The 20708-nt window shown below is 33.4% G+C and overlaps 2 protein-coding genes across 10 annotated transcripts in view; one reads left to right on the forward strand and one right to left on the reverse strand.

Moving 5' to 3' along the window:
• LOC111708792 (pancreatic triacylglycerol lipase) overlaps window positions 1-20438 on the reverse strand; it is a 43971-nt gene extending 23533 nt beyond the window's left edge. Inside the window, exons 1-3 of the mRNA XM_023482287.1 lie at window positions 19855-20438; window positions 19628-19713; window positions 2428-2525 (exon numbers count right to left, since the gene is read on the reverse strand). Of these exons, the coding sequence (XP_023338055.1) occupies window positions 2428-2525; window positions 19628-19713; window positions 19855-19998 (328 nt within the window). The 5' untranslated portion in view covers window positions 19999-20438. The remainder of the gene's footprint in view (window positions 1-2427; window positions 2526-19627; window positions 19714-19854) is intronic.
• On the forward strand, window positions 7092-11360 carry LOC111708801 (F-box protein At3g58530). 9 transcript variants are annotated; one of them, XM_023482314.1, is made up of 5 exons: window positions 7092-7698; window positions 8512-8776; window positions 9189-9324; window positions 9962-10149; window positions 10704-11360. In XM_023482314.1, the coding sequence occupies exons 2-4, from the start codon at window positions 8574-8576 to the stop codon at window positions 10052-10054; spliced, it is 432 nt and encodes a 143-aa protein (XP_023338082.1). In that variant the 5' UTR covers window positions 7092-7698; window positions 8512-8573; the 3' UTR covers window positions 10055-10149; window positions 10704-11360. The 9 variants fall into 9 exon arrangements, with proteins under 9 accessions (XP_023338082.1, XP_023338097.1, XP_023338075.1 ...); XM_023482329.1 differs by having other exon boundaries at window positions 7092-7431; XM_023482307.1 differs by having other exon boundaries at window positions 7092-8776; window positions 9962-10157; window positions 10691-11360.
• Window positions 20439-20708: the final 270 nt, after the last annotated feature.

Consider the following 20708-nt stretch of genomic DNA (forward strand, 5'->3'; position numbering starts at 1 on the left):
TAAATACTCTGACTTTATATACATTATACAGAACAGAGTTTACATACATTATACAGAACAGAGTGAACTGAAATTATCTTAAAACACACTGTTTAATCTTTAAACTAAACACAAAAACAAAGTTATCATTCAAAATAATATCATCGAGAAAACAAATTAAATTATTTTGACAAACCTTATAGTTTTTTGGACATCTTTTATTACAACTTTTAAGTAAATCCGTCCAACATATGTAAGTCTGCTCGGTCGAGAGTCATAGATCACTAGTCGAAAAAACTTTTATTTATGTAAACATAGTTTTTTCCAAAGGTTACTTATATTTAACACAACTCACAGTGTTTCGGAAATACAGCATAAAAAAACCCAGCATATTCGGTCCCCTCTGCTGAAGCGGAGGCAACCGGAGGGAAATTATTTCTAACGGAGGGAATATACATTTTTCATTGAATGCGTGTAACTCCAACGGAGGGATGGTAATTTACACTCAGCACATGAATTACTCCATCGGAGGGATAGTAATTTACACTCAGCACACTAATTACTCTACCGGAGGGATTGTAATTTACCATCAGCACACTATTTAGTCCACCGGAGGGATTGTAATTTACACTCAGCACACTAATTACTCCATCGGAGGGATGGTAATTAACACTCAGGGCAATAATTACCTCCTTTGGAGGGATATTAATTAACACTCAGGATACTAATTACTCCATCGGAGGGATAGTAATTTACACTCAGCACACTGATTACTCCATCGGAGGAATGGTAATTAACACTCAGGACACTAATAACTCCATCAGAGGGATGGTATTTAACACTCAGGACACTAATTACTCCATCGAAGGGATGGTAATTAACACTTTGGACACTAATTACTCTACCGGAGGGATGGTAATTAACGCTGTCCTTTCTGTTAACTATCATCCCTCTGATGGAGTAATTAGTGTCCAAAGTGTCAATTACCATCCCTATGATGGAATATTTAGCGTCCTGAGTGTTAATTACCATTCCTCCGGTGGAGTAATTAGTGTGCTGAGTGTAAATTACTATCCCTCCGGTGGATTAATTAGTGTCCTGAGTGCTAATTACCATCTATTACGTGGAGTAGTTAGTGTCTTGAGTGTTAATTACATTCTATTATGTGGAGTAATTGGTGTTCTGAGTGCTAATCACCATCCATCCGATTGAATAATTAGTGTCCTGAGTGTTAATTATCATCCCTCCGATGAAGTAATTAGTGTTCTGAGTGTAAATTACAATCCCTCCGATGGAATAATTATCATTGAATAAATGAAAAACGTCCGGTGGAAACAATTTTCCTCCGGTGGCCTCCGCTCCAGCGGAAAGGGACCCAATATGGTGCTGCAAAGTTCAATCTCTCCTGCGCAACGAATAGCAATTTTTTCTTGAGTGAAATTTTAGCATACGCAATATTGCATCAAGTAAAACTTCTCAGAAATCTTAAATCCGTATCTATATATATAAAGTAGTAATATCTGTTTGTTTGTCTGTTTGTTTGTATGTCTGATCATAACACATGAACTCCTTGATTGATTTGCTTTCAATTTTTATTTGGGAACTAAGTAAAACCACTGGAATATTTTCAGTAAGATTTAAATAATTTTAAGTCGAGTAGGACTACATTTTTGTTTATTTGCTACATATAGAGTGCCTATAAAAAATTAGTAATTTTTGTTTGTCTTGGTGTCTGTTTGTCTGTTTGTCTGTCCGATTATAATGCATAAAACATTTGACCAAGCTGGAAACTTTTGAAGTAATAGTAAACTGAATTAGCTAAATCTATTTTCTCTTTGCATGGAGATTAACTAATCTCTTTTGTTAAAACATTAAAAGTTTTGTCAAATATATGAGAGAACTCAGATCAAGTTTTATTTGAAAGTATGTCACGCAAATCTGCCCTAGTAAGAGTAAATTCAACCTATATGAAAGTCTGACCGCGTCAACCTTGTTGCACCGGCTAGTCCTGTTCATAGAGCTAGGTACAGTACAAACTGGGACCGGAAAGGTTGACCCGGCTCGGAAATTAAAATGTACTACGGCTGCCAGTGATCTTTTGTTTAGAAAAATGTTTTGAACTGAGTTCAGAGTTAGGAATTAATGAACGAGAGAGAGTTACAGGAATCATCTACGGAAGTTCAACCACTGAGCCGCCGACATTAAATTCAACAATGCCGCGCCGAGTTCAACTTCTCACTATTCATAAAACTCGACAACTAGTTTATTAAATATCTATTGTTGATTTAATTGTTTTAGTGTTTTTGAGCCAAACATATAAAAACTTTGATCATATTTAAAGGTTATGTTCGCGAAAAGATAAAAGGGGGTATAGAATAAATTTGAATCAGATTCGGCATAGATCGGTAAAAATTTTTCTAATTCATATTTTTTATCTTTATATCTTACTGTCAGTTTTATCAGATCTGAGTATTCCAAACTTCTGCAGCTGATACTTTATATTCATATCAGTATTCTTCTTCCAGAACTCAGTATCCAGTTGACTCCTAGATAGATAGATAGATAGATAGATAGATAGATAGATAGATAGATAGATAGATAAATAGATAGATAGATAGATTGATGGATAGATAGATAGATAGATAGATAGATAGATAGATAGATAGATAGATAGATAGATAGATTCAGGTTGAAAGGATATAAGGTTTAGAAAATTAGTGTTTTAGAAGAGTAATTCCATTCTTAAGATGTTGTATATCTTGCTACGGTTAACTTACATAGATAAAATTTACAAGAAATTATCAATTCATTAAAGGAATTGAGCTTTTGCCACAAATTGAAATTTTCTAATCCCTAAATCTTTACAACCTGATGGTGTTAACCTATGATATTTCAAATTTAGGTATTTGATATATCCAAATTTATGGTTTTTAGTACATGGTGTGATCAATAAGTTTCGCTAAAATTTTCTTGGGGGCACTTATAGAAATCTCAGCTCTAACTTTTTTTTTAAGTTCACTATATTTATACTGGATACATTTTGGGTGAGGTTGGCGTCAAGCAGATTGTTGTTGTGATGTAAGGAGTGTTCTCCTGAAGGTGGATTTGCTTCGTTGCCCCAGCAGAGGAATATCTAGAATGTTGATCAGAGAAAGAGTACACTTTGGAGCCCAAAATTGATTTTATTAGACGATGCAAAAAACCAAACAGAAGCCTTAAACATGATCCAGCACATATTTTAAACATGATCCAGCACATATTTTAAAACGATTTTATGAACTTTAATGGCAGTGTAATGTAGTTAAGAAGGTTAAAATGAATATTTAAAGGATTATCACATGTCCGGGCGGGAAAAGACCAAAGATAGTAAAAAATATTGAAAATTGTTTAAATCATATTAGCTAAGGTTCTAGGAGTATGTTTGCCAGGCAGTTTGATAAATGCATTTACATTGTAAACAAAGTTGTAAACCAAGATTTGTAGATAACACAGATCTGGGCAGAATTTGTCCCAAAGTCTCTGACGTAGGGCTTCATGGATGACATTGATTATGAATCTCAAATGTAAATCAAAGCCAGAAAACTTTTCAAAAGTCCTTCATACATTAAATATTTGATCTCTCTTTTCTTATAATCGTTCTTAAAGGTCTAAAACAGACTTTGATAGATCAAGTTTGAGACCATTCTGAAAATTTTCTTGCTGTGGCGAACTAATCTTATATTTTACAATTACCTCAAAGACCTGATTGAAATCAACTGATATGATAAAATATCTGATATAGATAAAGTAAACTTTCAAAAAAATAATTTCAAGGCTGAGACTTTTACAAGTACCCCTTATTTTTTAGCGAAACTTATTGATCACACCTCGTATAAAAGGTCTACGAAATCATCGGGTTTGTGGTAAACAACTTAATTTCTTTCCAGGTTTTATCAAAATACAGGAGTCACTGATCGAAAAAAAGGAATTTCACTGAAGGAAAAAAAGGTTTGAAGAAAAGGGAGAAAAAGAAAGAACACACACTCTAAATTAAAAAGTCGTAATTCAGCGATAAAAAGTCGCCTAATCGGGTGAAAAAGTTGGTTGGCACCCGATTAGGCAACGAAAAATCGCTGAACATAAATCGATTTTTTTTTAAATCGCTTTGTTTCAACAAAAAACTTGCTTATTTTTAACACAAAAACGCTTATTTTCAACACAAAAACGCTTATTTTTAACGAAATCGCTTATTTAAAAAAATCGTTTTAATTTAACCAAAAAATCTCTTATATTCAACAAAAAACTTGATTATTTTCAACAAAAAAATTGTTTATATATAACAAAAAAATCAGTTATTTAAACAAAATGTTTATTCTTTTCTCGTGTACACTTTACAGTACATAAAGAATTGTACAGTATTGTTGTATATCATAGAAGCAAACTCAAGGATATTTATTTTACACTAAAATCAGCAACTCATTCTAATGATATTTTGAGATTACGGAAATACTATTTATTTAACTTATAAATACAAACGAATACTATATGATCAAATTAGCAATTGAAGGCAGGATCAATGCAGGTTGAGCTCAAGTTTATCCCACTCCAACTGCTTCCTGAAAGGGTTGATGAACAACTGCCTCTACTCCCGGGTATCAGTTGAGTTGCCAGGGTCAGCTCGGAATTCCTGGCGTTATCAACAAAACCCTGGGTCAATGTCCATTCTACCCATGCTCTAGCCACCCAAACTAGTTGCGTCAGGTAGAAGAATCGGGTTCTTGGCTTCGCATCATTCTATTAATAGCTCTGAACTTAGCGTCGTTCTATTAATAAATACTATTTACAGACAGGGCCTCTATTTTCTCCCTGAGCAGATGATCGGTAAGAGATCAAAAGATCATAACTCCGCTACAGTGGGAAATAGATATAGGAATAGGTATGGTCAAATGTATGAGCTATGTCCATTCTGTGAGGACTTAGGCGTTCGGGTAAAACTAGGTGTCTCCAGGTATGTGTCTTTAGCGAAGGTTAGAGGGCTTCATGGTAATCAGGCAATTCTAAGGGCTTATCTTGGGGGTGACTGGGCTGACAAGGGAGTGTTGCTTAATCGGGGCAGAAAGCTGGCTGTTCTTATCGAGGCCTGGATGACATCAGTTCATGCTGGTATCAATGAGGATGAATAAAGGTAATGGGTTTGGCTTCTTCTATTTTTATCTTTATATTTTTTGATTCAATTATTTTCTATTTATTGCCTACCCCACTTTTTCCCATATTTATCTATTTGCTATTTATTTCTAAACCTCTATACTGGCTGGTACTGACAGGACCAGTCAGGCTATGGAGAGTGTGCTAACGGTTTTAAGGAAACCCGCCTTTTAACTTCACTCTTGCCTTGCCCTCCACACTTTGTTTCATCAAAACATGGACCAGTGACGCCCTGTCAACCAATATGGTGGTACGGTTTGATGAGAGCTTAACCCTGACTCCTATGGGATGATGGTTGACCATTTTATTTATTTATTTACTACTGCTTTGCACGAAAGTACACCTATAATTTCCTTTAACTGTTTAATTCTGAACAAACGCTTTTATATAAACATTTTTTTAATCTGGAAGAAGATATTTGCATGAACGAACTTAAAAACGAATCAATTGAACCATAGTTTTTTTTATAAATTTTATATAGTGTAAGATATTCAACTGTTTTGAATTTGGCAAAACTTATTAAAATTTTGTAGAGTCTTTTTTAAGTCTTAATAAAAAACGAAACTATATACCCAACACTATAAATTGCAATAAATAGCATTATACTCTAACCTCTCTATAGTAATTATTAAAATCCTGAACAAACTTCAATTTGTTTAACTGAAGAATAAATACAAGGTTAAATATTCATACATAGAGTTTATTAGTTAAAACATGTTAAAAACATGGATATACATATAAATAATGGATGTAGGTTTGAAATAGATTAAATATCGGTTAAATATGGAGATTAATAGTAACTATTTGTATTATTTACATGACTACTTGAACAGTTGACGTCTGCAGGTTCGCTGTAGCCGCATTCGATACTTAGCATCCATCAGGGCTACGGTCTTCGATTTAACTGGTGTTAGATCTATTGTATCATCAACAATTATACACCTTTTGACTCTCCTTGGTTTTATCGGTGAAGGGAGATCCATGGTAGCTTCAATGGTGTTCCGGTAACAAGCGTAAATGGATGGTGGAAAAAATGAGCTGACATGGACAGGAGGATTTGACTTTATGATATTATTTATAAAATCAAGCCAACAATACAGATATATTGAATAACGGATAGTATAACTTCCTTCAGTAGAATCATCTGAGCCTTCTGTTCTTCGTGCTCTTTCTTCCTCCGCTGCATGCAGGTCCAATACTCCTGGTTGGGTGACTTGTGGTTTTCTTGGTAGCAGCCAGAATATCCAGGTAAATAAAAGTGATGGGATGGATTGACCTGAAACATCAGCAGGGCCGGAAGCGGTGCAAGAGTAAAAAGTAAAAGCTACCGCAACTGCAGCCAACAGAGAGAATCCCACCATCTTCATAGAAGGAAAACTTGATGAGTTGGTTTGATGGTAATTGTGTGACAATATGATATTGAATGATAAACTGATTTATAAGTTAAATATATAATTATTTCGTAAATAATTGTCAACAGAATATTTTTTATGTGTTCTGGTATTTATGTTTGTTTACAAACAAGTAATTGTTGATAAATCAAAATGTAATTAAACAAGTCAGTAGTGTTATGAACCCAGAGTATACAGGTTAGTTAAAGTAAACATATATTGCCCCCTCCCCCACAAACTCAAAACTCGGTATTTTCGTATCTGTGTCGGTCAACCTATTCTCCTAACCCCTTTTCCAACCCCCACCCCCCCCCCAAATCTTAATTCAATGAACATTTCTTTCAGTTTTGTCAATACCTCCATTCCTTAAGGTTGACCATAATTTTTACACTTCATTTTTTTCATTCCACTTCAAAAAAAAAAACCCTCCCCTAATTTGCTTACTTTTTTTATAAATTACAAGAAAGTTATTTGTTACATTGTATTATCATTTTTAATTTGTAATAATTTTAGTCATTTTCTGTAGGACCAAAAATCGTTCACTAGGACAGACCCACATAAAATAAATGCTAAAAAATTTGACAAAGTACATATTTTAAGATGGACGGAGTTTCATGTCGGAAAACATCTGAACGAAATCTGAAGACTGGAGTTTTCCTTTCCCCACCTTTAACCAGACTAGGTTGGATAGACGAGATATAGACCTCAGACCGGCAGACTGCATACTGTCCGCAAATGATATGGATAAAACTCTGAGCTCCTTGATCTCTCCGAGCTTAGAAAAAGCTGCGTCTGTGAAGGTTTCTCCGTCAATCCATAGTTCCTGAAATCTATCCTTAACACTGTCCATAAAATAAATAAAACTAGTATCTGAGAGGTAGGTCACTTCATCAATATTAAGACTGGTTAGACTAGTACACCCATCTGCTATCTCCTGTAGTCCAATATTAGTCAGGGGTTTACAGGAGAACAGGTTCAGATAAGTCAAGCTCTTGAAGTTCTTCAAGAGCCCAGAGAATCAATTAGGTTCAGTAGAATAATCACGAAAACAGCGTCTATCTTCATCTTGGTTCAGGCATCCTGTACACTGGGGATCTAGATATTCAAGCTCGAGACAGTTTTCTGTTAAATTCTTCAGATCTAGGTGGGTTAGAACGGGACAGAACCTAACCTTAAGTTTACGAATCTTTTTGCAATGCTCCGCGACAGCAGCAAGTAGGTCAGAAATGTCATCCCGACATTTTAGAGATAAATCCACTAGAAGATACGCTCGTCCATGTAGAGTTATGATTGTTTTAGTGCTTTGAGATTTTTAGAATACTAATGTTGGTCCACAGAACAGGATCCTGGCAGATATTGTAGAACCTGAGGCCGGTCCTTCTTTAGATAGTGGATGTGTAGTTCACGTACTTTGGAGGAAGATAATTTGGCCACTAGATGTCTCCCGTGAGTTATTCATGGACGGACAGAGTTTCTCACGCCATACGATATTTGGATCATTAGCCATACTGTGGCCATGATTTATTTGAGAATAGGTGGCAGCACAAATCAAAGTAGCTTTCTGATTTTATTTCATGAATTGATTGCAGTGTCTTGTTTTTTAAGATTCATTATGAATTTGAAAATAATTCAAAGTACAATTTCCTATGTTTAAGATAGTTTGCCACGTTCAAATCAAATTCGTAAAAAGCTTTCCCTTTTCCTCTGTCGATAGGGGTTGCAATGTATGTGTTTGTGGTCGGACAATACTCGGACACTGATAACTCATGGAAGAACGCTTTTGAACAAAACAGTATTTCTCCGTACATTTCACGACCAAAATAGGAGACATGAAGTTGTCGACCAATGTAGTTTATGGAAGGAACGGCCTCAGGAGCTTACAGCGTAGAGGTTACAAAGGTTCCCTGGGTCTAGATAGGTTCCAATCTTTATCCACACTTCATAAGTAACCTTTAAGGTGTGATCTACGGGTTCAGTGAAGGTTGAAGGTTGAAGAACGCTGTTCAAACTTGTTATTTGATGAAACTCCATAAGCTGAAACATCTTGATCTGTCTCAGCGTTCCAAGCTCTCCGACCTGGGTTTGTTCATGATCTCCTTGAACTGTTCAAAGCTGGAGAACCTAGATCTGAGTTGGTGTTGGAAGTTGACAGACGTTGGGGTTCATTCAGTTGTCCGACATTGCTCACAGCTCTCCCATTTAAACCTTTGTGGTGTAGTCAAGTAAGTATTAAATAAATTTTATATGAAAAAGGACGATTGCGTGATTTTCAGCAATGCTTCTCTTTAATGTCCAAAGAAATATTTTATTTGTCATGATTATTCGAAGGGAATGTCATGAAATTTCAGAACAATGCCCCATTCACAACAGTACCATTTAAACTTTTACCTTTATCTGTCGTTTTCTAGAGCAGACATACGCAGGACACTTATTAGATAAACAGCAATTAAAATAATTAATTTTGAAAGAGTAAATGATCTATATCTCGTGCATTCTTTATTATACAATGCTGTGAATCGTACATGCCAGTCTATATATGGAGAGTTATGTCTACAATCCCTTTATAGGGGAACTTGGAGAATAGAAACCTCAAAATTGGGAGATTATAATATTTAAAGATAAATTTGATTTCAGGTTGTTAGGAAGGTTTCTTCGTGATATACCACGTAAGCTCCCGTACCTGGAGAGTTTAGACCTGGAACAGTGTCCTAACATAGAACTCTCAGATCTACAAGATTTACTCAGGAAGAATACTTATCTCGTTATTAAGGTTAGGGTTTCTTTTAGAAGCTTAGTCTGTATCTTTTTATGTACACTGAACACTGTATTTCCTTCTAAAAGCATATTGTAATTAGATATACTTCCTCAATATTACGTACATTCTGTCTTATCCATTGTGACTACATTTTTTCCTTTATATCCCAGGTGACCACATGTTTTCCTTTATATCCCTGGTGACCACATTTTTTCCTTTATATCCCTGGTGACCACTTTTTTACCTTTATATCCCTGGTGACCACATTATTTCTTTTATATCCCTGGTGACCATATTATTTCTTTTATATCCCTGATGACCACATTATTTCCTTTATTCAATTTTAAAAGAATTTTTATCCCGGATTTATACTCACAATTTCATGATCTTGGGCATTAAAAGTTTCTAATTTGTTCAGAGGCAAATAAGTAACATTTTATACCGGCAAAAAGTATCTTGTATAAACGAACTATCATAACTTAAACCCTGAATTGATTTATCTCAATTTTTGAATGGGAAACTCTGTAGAACCACGGAATATTTGAGCTTAATTTAAACATTTTAAGCATCAACTGATCTTTTATTGGGAAAGTTGATAATCCAAATAGAACTAGGTTCCTAAGGTAGTAATGTAATAAAACTAATGTTACAGGAGTACAACGGTGACCAGGTGAGAATGAGAAGAGCAACAAGGAAGAATAAATGCTTAGCTGCACAGAAAGAGCGCGTACAGATCACATTTTAAGGAGTCAATAATTGTAGCCTTAATTTTCTGATTCGTGATTTAAGAGCACCCGGATACGATTCTTCGTCGAACTTATGGTTTCTTCTTGTTAAGAGGTCTGTTGGTATAGTTTCAAATTACTCTCTTCATAATATAATGTCGGATTGACAACAGTATCTGTTAACCCTTAGTCTTCTATTTGCATAAGTATATTCTGACAATTTCTTTCTTTATCTATCTTGGTTGCATTAATTCCGCTAGTTTAATTTGAAAGAGGAATTGAATATGGTCAATTTTAAGCTGCTTTAAGAACTACAGTAATAACCAGAAAACTGTAGAATAGGAAGACGACATTAAAACAATACAGAAGTGTATTTGATGTTGTTACAAAGCAAATAGTTTTCTATTAAGTTATTATTTCACTTGTTAAGTGGAATGGGTCTGTTAACACTGTGCAACTACTCTGTCTCATGTTTATAGGACTATTTAAAGTCTTAAAGACATAACTTGAGTCATAAGAGTTGACTTACTATTCCAAAGTTTTCTGGTTATCACTATAGGATATCTCATTTATCCAGGATCAAATATTCAAAGAATACCTTTGTTAATCGGACATGGCACTCTACAAATGGAGGGTTATTTGAAATTACTGCACAGTCCCTTTAATAAGAACCACAAAACGGAGAATTGATCTAATCCAAGATATACATCCAGCCTAATTTAAGATTGTCCAAACTGGGCTGATTCTTGAGTTAAATAAACATTGATCGAATTGGATGAGAGGATTATTCTTTGATATCCCTTATCAATTTTAGTGATCATTTTTTACTCAGTTTTATTAAATTTTTCATTTATTTAACTTAACTTTCAATATGTTTATTGTTCTTTCTACAGAATTATTTCTATAAAATATAAATAGCTTTTCGTCACGTGATATTCCCCAATATCTTTTAATAGATTCATGTTTTTAATTATATGTCCCTTGGGATAATTTAGTAAAATAACATTTTATTCTGTTCATGTCAGTTTTTAAAATTTTTCATCTCAAATGGCTAGAAAATTAAATTAAAGATTTCTCTCAGGTTCTCTAGACCTAAATGACCAAAACCTTCCTAGCTATAAGCTCCGGATTGTTTCTGATCAAACTGTCACCTTGTCATGTGCAGGAAGCAATGGGAGACTGTATACAAATATAACAGTGAAAAATGCACATTTGTTAATATTTTCTATTTATTCAATCAGCCTTGCTGAGTTTGGAATTTTTTATATTGTGATAATATGATGTAAGAATATCTTAATTAAATATAAATTCTTTCTATGTTTTAAATTCTTTCCATGTAGAACTACTATTAATATCTGTTTTGTATGTCTATGTCCAACATTAATCTGGGGCACGGTTGGGTATTTTAGGGGGGGGGACTAGTTTTTGTCACAATACTTCTCTTAAAATGCATTTGTCTTGTGTTTCATGGTGAGAATGGCCAAATTGAAAATATTGTGATAATATTTTCATTTACAAACATTGTTTAGATTGTAGCTTGCATTGATTTAGAATTATTTCAATTTATAATTACTTGTCCCGTTCATATATTTATAGCGCAAGTACAAGAAACGAAACCACAGCGGTTTTGGGATATTCTAAACATAAGTCCAATTTCTTAAAGATTTCTAAAACCCTAGAGTAGATTTACTCTAAAGTTAACTGGTACCCTGAGTAGAAATTTCCTCCAATTTCTTGAACAAGTTTCTACCATGGGTAGTCCAAAATTACTCTAGAGTAAAATTGGGCTCAGTTTCATTTGCCATAATATTTTTGCCATAATTATTTTTGCCATAATTATTTTTGCCATAGTTACATTTGCCATAATTCATTTGCTATAAGTTACACTTGCAATAAGTCACACTTACCATAAGTTACGCTTGCCATAATGGTTACACTTGTCATAATTACACTTGCTATAATTACTCTTGCCATAATTAAAATTAAATTTGGTTTGAATTAACAAACATATATTTAAATTTTTATTACAATTACAAATTGAATACAAATTACAAATCTAATGCAGAGACAGTTCATGAGCTATCAGGTTTAGGCACTCTTCTATGGGAAGAGTATTATACTGTAGGACAATGTTAGCAATCCTCTCATAGGTTTGAGGAAGAAATTCGGGTTCGAATTCCAGCTGAGCACATTTCAACTGAACATTTCCAATATTTCACTTCTGTAAACGAGGCATTGGCTACATAGGTGTAGTTGTTGCTGTCTCGAACCATTGGTTTACCCTTACTTGTGGTATCAAAGGTCACCTACGGGTCCTCCATTGTAAGACAATATGGAGCTAAACTGTGTTAACTGATCTGTTTTAAAACAATGAGAAAACTAAAGTTGGGAATTTTCATGGGAAAATTTCCCGCATTTGCAATAAAAAAAGACAAATTTTCATCTTTTTAGAAATTAGAAAATTATGACAAGTAATTATAGCAAGTGTAACTATGGCAAGTGTAACCATTATGACAAGTGTAACTTATGGCAAGTGTGACTTATGGCAAGTGTTACTTATAGCAAAAGTATTATGTCAAGTGTAATTATGGCAAAAATATTATGGCAAATGAAACTGAGCCGTAAATTTGTGTATAAAATTACGTCAACAAATATGTGTTGGGTTTAAAAGTCGTCATTGCTTATTGGACTTAAAATAAAATGAAAAAATAAAAAATAAAATTTTTTGAATTTTAATAAAAACTAAAAGAAATAATAAGAAAAAACTATATTTTTTAAAATCATGATTTTCTTGTTATGTCAACAAAAAATATATAAAGTTTTTTCAGGTATCAATTTTGTTGAGAAATAATGGATGGACTTAAAAAAAAATTCCCTGCTTAAAAACTCATTTTTTTTCAAAGTGATATAATTTTGTTATATTTTATCGTTAATATATTATTTCGCTTTTCTAAACTATGCAATCATCTTTTATTTATTTTCTGGTCTCTGTTAGTGCATTCTACCCTGGGTAAATCTAATAACCCTGGGTAAAACTCAGGGTCTACCCTGAGTTTTCTCTACCCTACTCCTAGGTAATTTTACTCTAGAGTCGATCGTAACTCAGATTATTGAAGGTCTAAGAAAATGGAACTAGGGAAAACTCAGTTAACTCAGGGTATTACCCAGGGTAATACGACTGAGAAATTGCACTATTCAATTTTCTAAAATAAATCAAACGTATTTCTAATTTGACTGAGCTAGATTCATTATTAAGAATAACATTTCCTACTAAAAGCTAATAAAATTGTTTGTCTAGCGACACAAGTATATTCTGGTTTGGAGACCAGAGTCTTAATTAGTTCTAGACTCTGGTTATTAATTACGCCGTTATTGAATACTTTGGTCTCTTCATCTGTGGTTCTGTCTGTAAAAGTAGTATGCATAAACCTTTATACATGTTTTTTTTTTAAATTTGCCTTGTTGAAGTTTCAGCAACTCAATTCATTCAGCAACGTTTTACCACATTTTGCAACGTTTTTGAAACTCTTGCAGCGATATTTCTATATTTCGCAACTATATTGCACTGAACTTATTGGCAAAATTCTGATAGTTCGCCAATTTTAAGAAATTTCATGGCATTATTATAAAAGTTCTACTATGCAAAATATTGCATGGTTTTAATTTGAGAGATACAGTGGTCTTCATAATTATCAAGTTTTATCTCATACTGTTTTTAAAAGTACAGGGGTTCTCATAATTATTGATTCACCAATGCATGAGTCGAATTAGCGCTTTAAAAGCTAATAAAAGGATTTATGCCGTTATTAATAAATATAAGGATTAAACGACCATAATCTTTTGATTAGCACCGTTATTGCATTTTAGTTAAATCAAACATTGTGTTTGTCTGTTTCCACCATGGTTAAGCTTGAAACCTTTTAATTACAAGCTAACTTTAGGAACTTTAGCTTCCTAACAACTGTGAATTGCAAGCTTAGCCTTAGCTTCTTAGCTGTAAATATTAAATTTTTTGAACTTCAAGCTTAACAATGGGTTCCTTATGGCTGTTAACTTTTAAATGATTGTTTAAGGCTTGTTTAACTTCTGTTTAGTTTGAAGAGGCTTGCGAAGCAGCGCCAGGTCCACAGCATTCTTTATTTTGTCAGCTTCTTTTAAGAGCGGCATAGTTATTTAGCATTTAAAGTTAATAAAGTATTGTTCAGTTACTTTTGTTTCGTTTTAAAAACCACCTGAAAGGATCACTTATGATATCTCTGCAACTGCAGACGGTTAATAATTTTTCGTAACGCTATAAACTTCAAAACGGCTGAACCGATCGGCACCAAATTTTTCTTGGGTCCTCGCACGGCCTTGGAAGGTTTAGGACTGCTCAAAATTTCAAAATTAACCTCTTAACAACATTCGATTTTTTTATATTAGAAATTCGCCGATTTTTTATTATAATCCACGTTTTTACGATTTATACCAAGAACAAATGTTCACACTTGAAATAGAAGATTCCTAGTTGATTTATATTAAGAAAAGGGAAATATCTATTAGTTTTAAAGGGGTGGACCGGCTATGTAAGGTAGTTGAACTGAGTATATGGTGTTGTGGAAAACTTCTTTCGGATTTATTTGAGAAATACTAAACTTTTAAAGATCTGTAAATCCTGAGTTTGAGCGCAAATTCGACGTTCAAAACTCCTACTTTGGGGGTGGATACGTTTTCAGAATTATTTTTTTGTATTATTAAATAACGACGACATAAAATGTAAAAAAAGTTCTACAATAAACTACTGACGTCATGTATAGGAACATGTTGAGAAAATAAAAATTAATCTTATCATCGAAAATAAGTAATCTTGTTCAATTATTAGTTTCTATTTTCTCATTATTCTGGTTTCTCATTATTAACAAAGATTTTCGCAGATTTTCTAGAATTATTATTGAAAAGACGACATTTGAAGAATTTGAATAAATTCAAAGAAGATAAGAAATTCAATATAATAATGAAAACGAAATAATCGATTTTAGCATTGATTTATTGACAAAATTTCTTTTGAGAAATATGTTCCCAATCATCTAATTACAGGGTGTCTCAAAAAACATGGAAATTCAGTGACGAATTCGATATCGTCTTTGTTATAAATTAGCATTGTAATACCTAATTTCAAAAGCCATAATATTATTATGTCTGCTAGAGTTTATTTTATGAAAAGGGTAAGAGACTGTAAAGATGTGTTTATAATGTCTCCGCAAGATGAACAGTGAAGACGGACAAGTTTACTCTGTTTGTATACTACAATTTTCTTGTTTTACAAAGTACAACCGTATGCAGACAAAACATAAACAAACAAAATGTGAACATAGCAGACGAAACTCTTACAGATTACAGCTTTTCAGTAGGTATCACTATTCTAAATCAAAGAATTATTTAAAAAGACGTCATAGAATTCGTCACTGAATTCCTATGTTTATTGGGACACCCTGTAGATTACTGTATAACATTTACTTTATTTTTCGTCGTCGTTATTTAGTAATTTCTAAAAAAAAACCTATTCTGAAAACATACCCATTCCCAAACTAGGAGTTTTGAACGTCAAATTTGCGCTCAAACTCAGGATTTACAGATCTTTAAAAAGTTTAATATGTCTCAAATAAATCCGGAAGAAATTTTCCACATCACTGCATACTCAGTTCAACTACCTTACATAGCCGGTCACTCCCTATAAACTCAATTCTACATCTGGCCGATTTCTTAGACGTTCTACCATAGGTTGAACCATAGTCACACACAAAGTGAATAAATACTAAAGTGGACCAAACTCATAGTTGGATGACGACATTTTATGTCCCAAGTATTTAGAAATATGTATATATATATATATAAATTGGTCTGTATACGGAGTGTACAGTACAACAGAAACTGGACTCCCTTTGTTTACAAACACAGACTTAGAATTTGTATTTAACTTAAATATAAATTAAGGTAAATTAAGATTTCAGAAGTGAATTTTAGCCATTTTACTGCACAATAAATGATTTCAGACAGCACAAAAATGCCTGCAAGCATAATCTGTAAAACAAGGAATGCACAATTTGTGATACCGAAAAATGAAGATCTTCGAAATATATCTCTTGGTCTTCACTTTTGTATTTTGACAGATTTAAGAGTGGTTAAGAACTAGACATAGTTTTTTAAGATATTAAGGGCTTACATTTCTTTTTCTTTTTGGGAGGGGGGAGGCCGACCCCTCCCCCTCCAAAGATCCAGAAGGGGGATGAGCCCCCATAGCCCCCCCTGAATACGCCTCTGGATGATAACATAGATCTGTTTTAAGAAATTTACAAACATATTTTAAAATGGAGTGAGATTTGAAAGAACAAAACTAAGCAGTTTTAAAGATAAATTCCTTTAGAATTAAAGTGCCAGGCAAAATCAATGAATTGATTAAGCGACTAAATAGTATTTACATATAAACTACATAGAAACGTACAACAAATTTTGATTTTAAATCGTGAAAATTTCGAAGTTCTATCTGAAGACGACATTTACAAGGGTCTTTTAGTCTATTTTTCTAGTCTTTACTTTCCAAACGAAATCTTTTCATGAAATTATTTCCAAACCAAATAAAACCTTATGGCCCAACCTGTCGTCGTTTCCTTAGTCTGTTCCACTTTAGTATTTATTCACTTTGAGTCACACATTGGTTACGCTTTACCAGAGCAGTGTAGATAGATAGATACAACCTATAGTTGTACCTATGGTAACATGAATACGAAATTGGACAATCATCATGTTTAAACATAAGTGTTAAGTCATGAATGTATTTAGTTCAAGGGATGACCCTCAAAGTTCTCTTCCAATGGAACTTTTGATATTGCTTATTGCAAACGACTATTAAACCTGCAGATTTTAGTTTGAAATATCAAGAACTACGAAATTAATCAGGTTTAAAATAAAAAAATATTAAACGTTAAGAGCTTGAAGCCAGCAAGTGTTCATTCCTCTACGGGAAATAGAAAGGAGTTTAAGTATGCACACTGCACATTCATATGAATCAAATTCAGACCAAGAAATAACAATTTAGGTTGGTAATTGTTAAAATATAGTCTTATAAAGTATTTTTATAATTCCATCATTATTCCAGAGATAATTCTGAACTGTTAGAATTGGTCTGCAGTTATAGAATTAATTCCTTATCTAATCTTCATTAATAATCCTTTCATTCTTACTATCCGTCTATATTTATATGTCTCGATCTATTTGTACATCTATCGATCGATCTATCTCTATCTAAAGATGTATCTTCTCTTAAAAACAAGCCAAAGGAACTATCGCTTTTTTCTAATTTTTGTTATAGTGTACAAGATATCCATAATCTAAATGTCTAAAACTCATAAAAGAATAAAGGAATTGAGTCTTTGCCTCAAACTCCTATTTTCTAATCACTAAAACTTTGGAACCAAATGTTGTAGACCTTAGATATTTCAGATATTTAGGTTTAAATATTTTATTTTGTTCCAAAGACTTAATTCCTTTGCAAACCTTCACAAAAGTTTCAACTTTTTTAATCAAAGAATTAATGCAGGATTAATTATTCATTCAGATAGAGTTTATTAGTTGAAACCTGTTAAAAATATGTTGATTCATTAAATTATAAATAATGTTGATTGATTGGATATGTACGGAGAAATATCTATCAGAGCCGGAATCTTGTTTGAAAAAAACGGAAGCTGTCGCAGAAATTAGAGAAAAATCAAGATTTGTTCTATTTTTCAAATCATTTGTTAAAAGTTCCAAATAGTTTGCTAAATAGTTCATATTAAAAAAAAATCTTCAAATCAAACATCAAACAACATATTATGTCGGAAACTATTGGATGAAACGATTGAGAAGCTCAGGATCGGGGGAATTTTTTCCTGAGGGTGGGGGGCTTATCCTTAACCATACTAAAGTTCTCATATAGTTAAGAATTTCATAAACTTCCCCCCCCCCCNCTTATTTACTGTGAAAAAGCCTTTTCTGATCCGGAAACAAAAGCATTGTTGCCGATATGTGATATTTTGTACATAATTTCAGCAACAATTTCTGGGCCGAGCACTGCGGCTAGGACAGACTAGTTTTAGGACAAAAATAAGCGAAAAAAAATATTTGAAAATTATTTTTTGCTAAAAAAATTCAGTAAATCTTAAAGAAATGACCTGGATCCGGATTTTTTTCCAGTGCAGATCCATGATCCAGATCCGCATCAAAATTAGATGGATTCTTAGCACTTGTTATCATAGAATATTTGTTTTAGTAGGATTTTAGGCAGTGTTTAGGATCCATTTAATTTTCATGGCGATCCGGATCCGGATCCTGGATCCGCACTGGACAAAAATGGATCCGGATCCCAGTCATTTCTTTAAGACTTAATGAATTTTTTGTCTTATTTTTTTCGCTTATTTTTATGCTAAAACTTGATGACCCATTAAGAAATCAGGAAATTTTTATAATCTCTCTTGTAAAAAAGCCCCAGGATTTATTTTCCCTTTTTATCCTGACATGTTATAAGAACACTTAAAAATGGAACCGAGGTTCTATCACAAACTCTGATTTTCTAAACCCTATATTTTGCAATCCCATGTTGTACACTTTAGATATTTCACACAATGAATTCTGTTAAATCAATAATTCTAAGTCCGAGATGTCGAAAGTTGTCATCCTTAGTTTGCAAAGATATAGGGTTTAGATAATTTTTACTAAGAACGTTTAAATAGTGTAACAAAGATATCCGTATCAATATTACTAATAAAAATTGACTAGTTATGCTTTAGGACTGGATTCACATCATTCTGTACTGGGATGAGGGTTGAGCTAGCTAATGCAATATGTATTAACTAAACTAAAAAGACTGAAAGTGTTGACTATATTATATAACTTTCAAATTTTTCAATAACTTTTAAACTTATAAGTTTGAAAAATTAAACAATATACTGTACAATTCTTTATGTACTGTAAAGTGTACATGGGAAAAAAATAAACTTTTTGTTAAATAAAAACAATTTTTTTTGTTGAAAATAAGCGAATTTTTTGTTGAAAATAAGCGATTTTTTGCTGATAATAAACGATTTTGTGTCGCTTATTTGGCAGTCATAAACTTCTTCTGCAATATAAGCGATTTTTTGATGAAACAAAACGGTTTTTTCAAAATAAGCGATTTATGTTAAGCAATTTTTTGTTGCCTAATCGGATGCCATCCAACTTTTTCACCTGATTAGGCGACTTTTTATCGCTTAATTACGACTTTTTAATTTAGAGTGTATAACAGTAAATGGAATTATTTACTTCTACTGAAATATTAATCTGTATCTATTTTATTGTTTTCCAGAAATCTATCAATATTAGAATTTTATTTTTTTGAAACTTAAAGTTAAAGGGACTGTAACCATAATTTCAAGTGACCCTACATACAAAAATCGCAATAATCGATTCACAACGGTACCCTTGGAACCTGATCTTCGCATGAGTGGTCACTTAAAATTACCCTTACAGTCCCATTTAAAGCATAACCTTAAACCGTAGAAATGGAACTTGATTCCAAACCATTTCCCAACTTCTCTTACCGTATCTGTTCTAACTGGTATTTCCCGAGTTGCTTGAACTCCATGATCTGCTGAAAAGATAGGTTCGAAATCTTAATCTTCCTCTCCTGAAACAATGGTTTAAGTTTCTTTATTTTTTTACGGTTCAGCAGCAGGGAAAACTTCTCGCTCCCTGATTTTAAGGATTTAAAATCTCAGGAAAATCTTGTTAAAATACAATAATGAAGTGAGTGAAGGTTTGAAACTACCTGAGAGTTGTATGAATCCAGGGGTTCAAGTTGTTTTCCTGAACGTGATTTTTCTCCTCCCTTCCATCCCCAACCTTTGAAAAATATTAGGGGAGAGGACGGAAGGGTTAGTGAGAGAAGGAGACAAAAGATGTAAACTCTCATTTTTCACTGACACATACTGTTCACTACCGGAGAAGGACGATATCTCTCTTGTAAGTAGTACCCTGAGCAGGATTTGTGTCACCACTGAAAAAGTCTCAGGGTTTCTAGGAATATTTCTGCAATATATCTGACCCCAGTTAAACCGTAAGATTCCAACCAATGAATTCAATCTTATATTTAGCTCCAATCACATACTTTAAATACGCACCACAAAGAGATAATTTCAAGCACGGAGCTAAATTCACCGTTTCAGTCTGACCAGGACAGGCTCGATCTTTCCAGCCTATAGAGGATGGATTTAAGAATACATTCTCATCATCAGAGTAATGGTCGGTGTATGACTGTAGAGAAAAGAGGAAGTGGTATGACTGGTGTGGTATGGAGGGGGAGGGTAGGGTGGAGAGCACCCGGAGATATCAACGGACGGAGTTAGACTGACTGTCTCATGGTTGGTTTCAGCTCTTTACTATATATCCGGTTCCCGGTAAACCTGATAGTGCTATTTGTTCTACTCGGAGTACTCCAGGTTGCCAATATCATACAACACCAATAAAGCCCACCAACAAGGTGTCCATCAATGATAGCTAATTAAAAAAATTGCGTGCGCAAAGAGCGCGGTGATTTTTTCCATAATACAATATATGCTGTTATAGTAATTCCTAAAAATTGAAAGCCAACAGCTCTTAAATTCGTTAGTTTTAAAAACTGCT

This window comes from Eurytemora carolleeae, unplaced genomic scaffold, assembly GCF_000591075.1.
Source record: "Eurytemora carolleeae unplaced genomic scaffold, Eaff_2.0 scaffold148, whole genome shotgun sequence".
Classification (NCBI taxonomy): Eukaryota; Metazoa; Arthropoda; class Copepoda; order Calanoida; family Temoridae; genus Eurytemora; species Eurytemora carolleeae.

Excerpts from the sequence above, each read along its gene's own strand:
- LOC111708801 (XM_023482307.1), top strand. The coding sequence starts at position 8,574 with ATGAAACTCCATAAGCTGAAACATCTTGATCTGTCTCAGCGTTCCAAG. Across the intron at positions 8,777-9,188 it reads AACCTTTGTGGTGTAGTCAA|GTTGTTAGGAAGGTTTCTTC; the intron begins GTAAGTATTAAA and ends ATTTGATTTCAG. Across the intron at positions 9,325-9,961 it reads ATACTTATCTCGTTATTAAG|GAGTACAACGGTGACCAGGT; the intron begins GTTAGGGTTTCT and ends CTAATGTTACAG.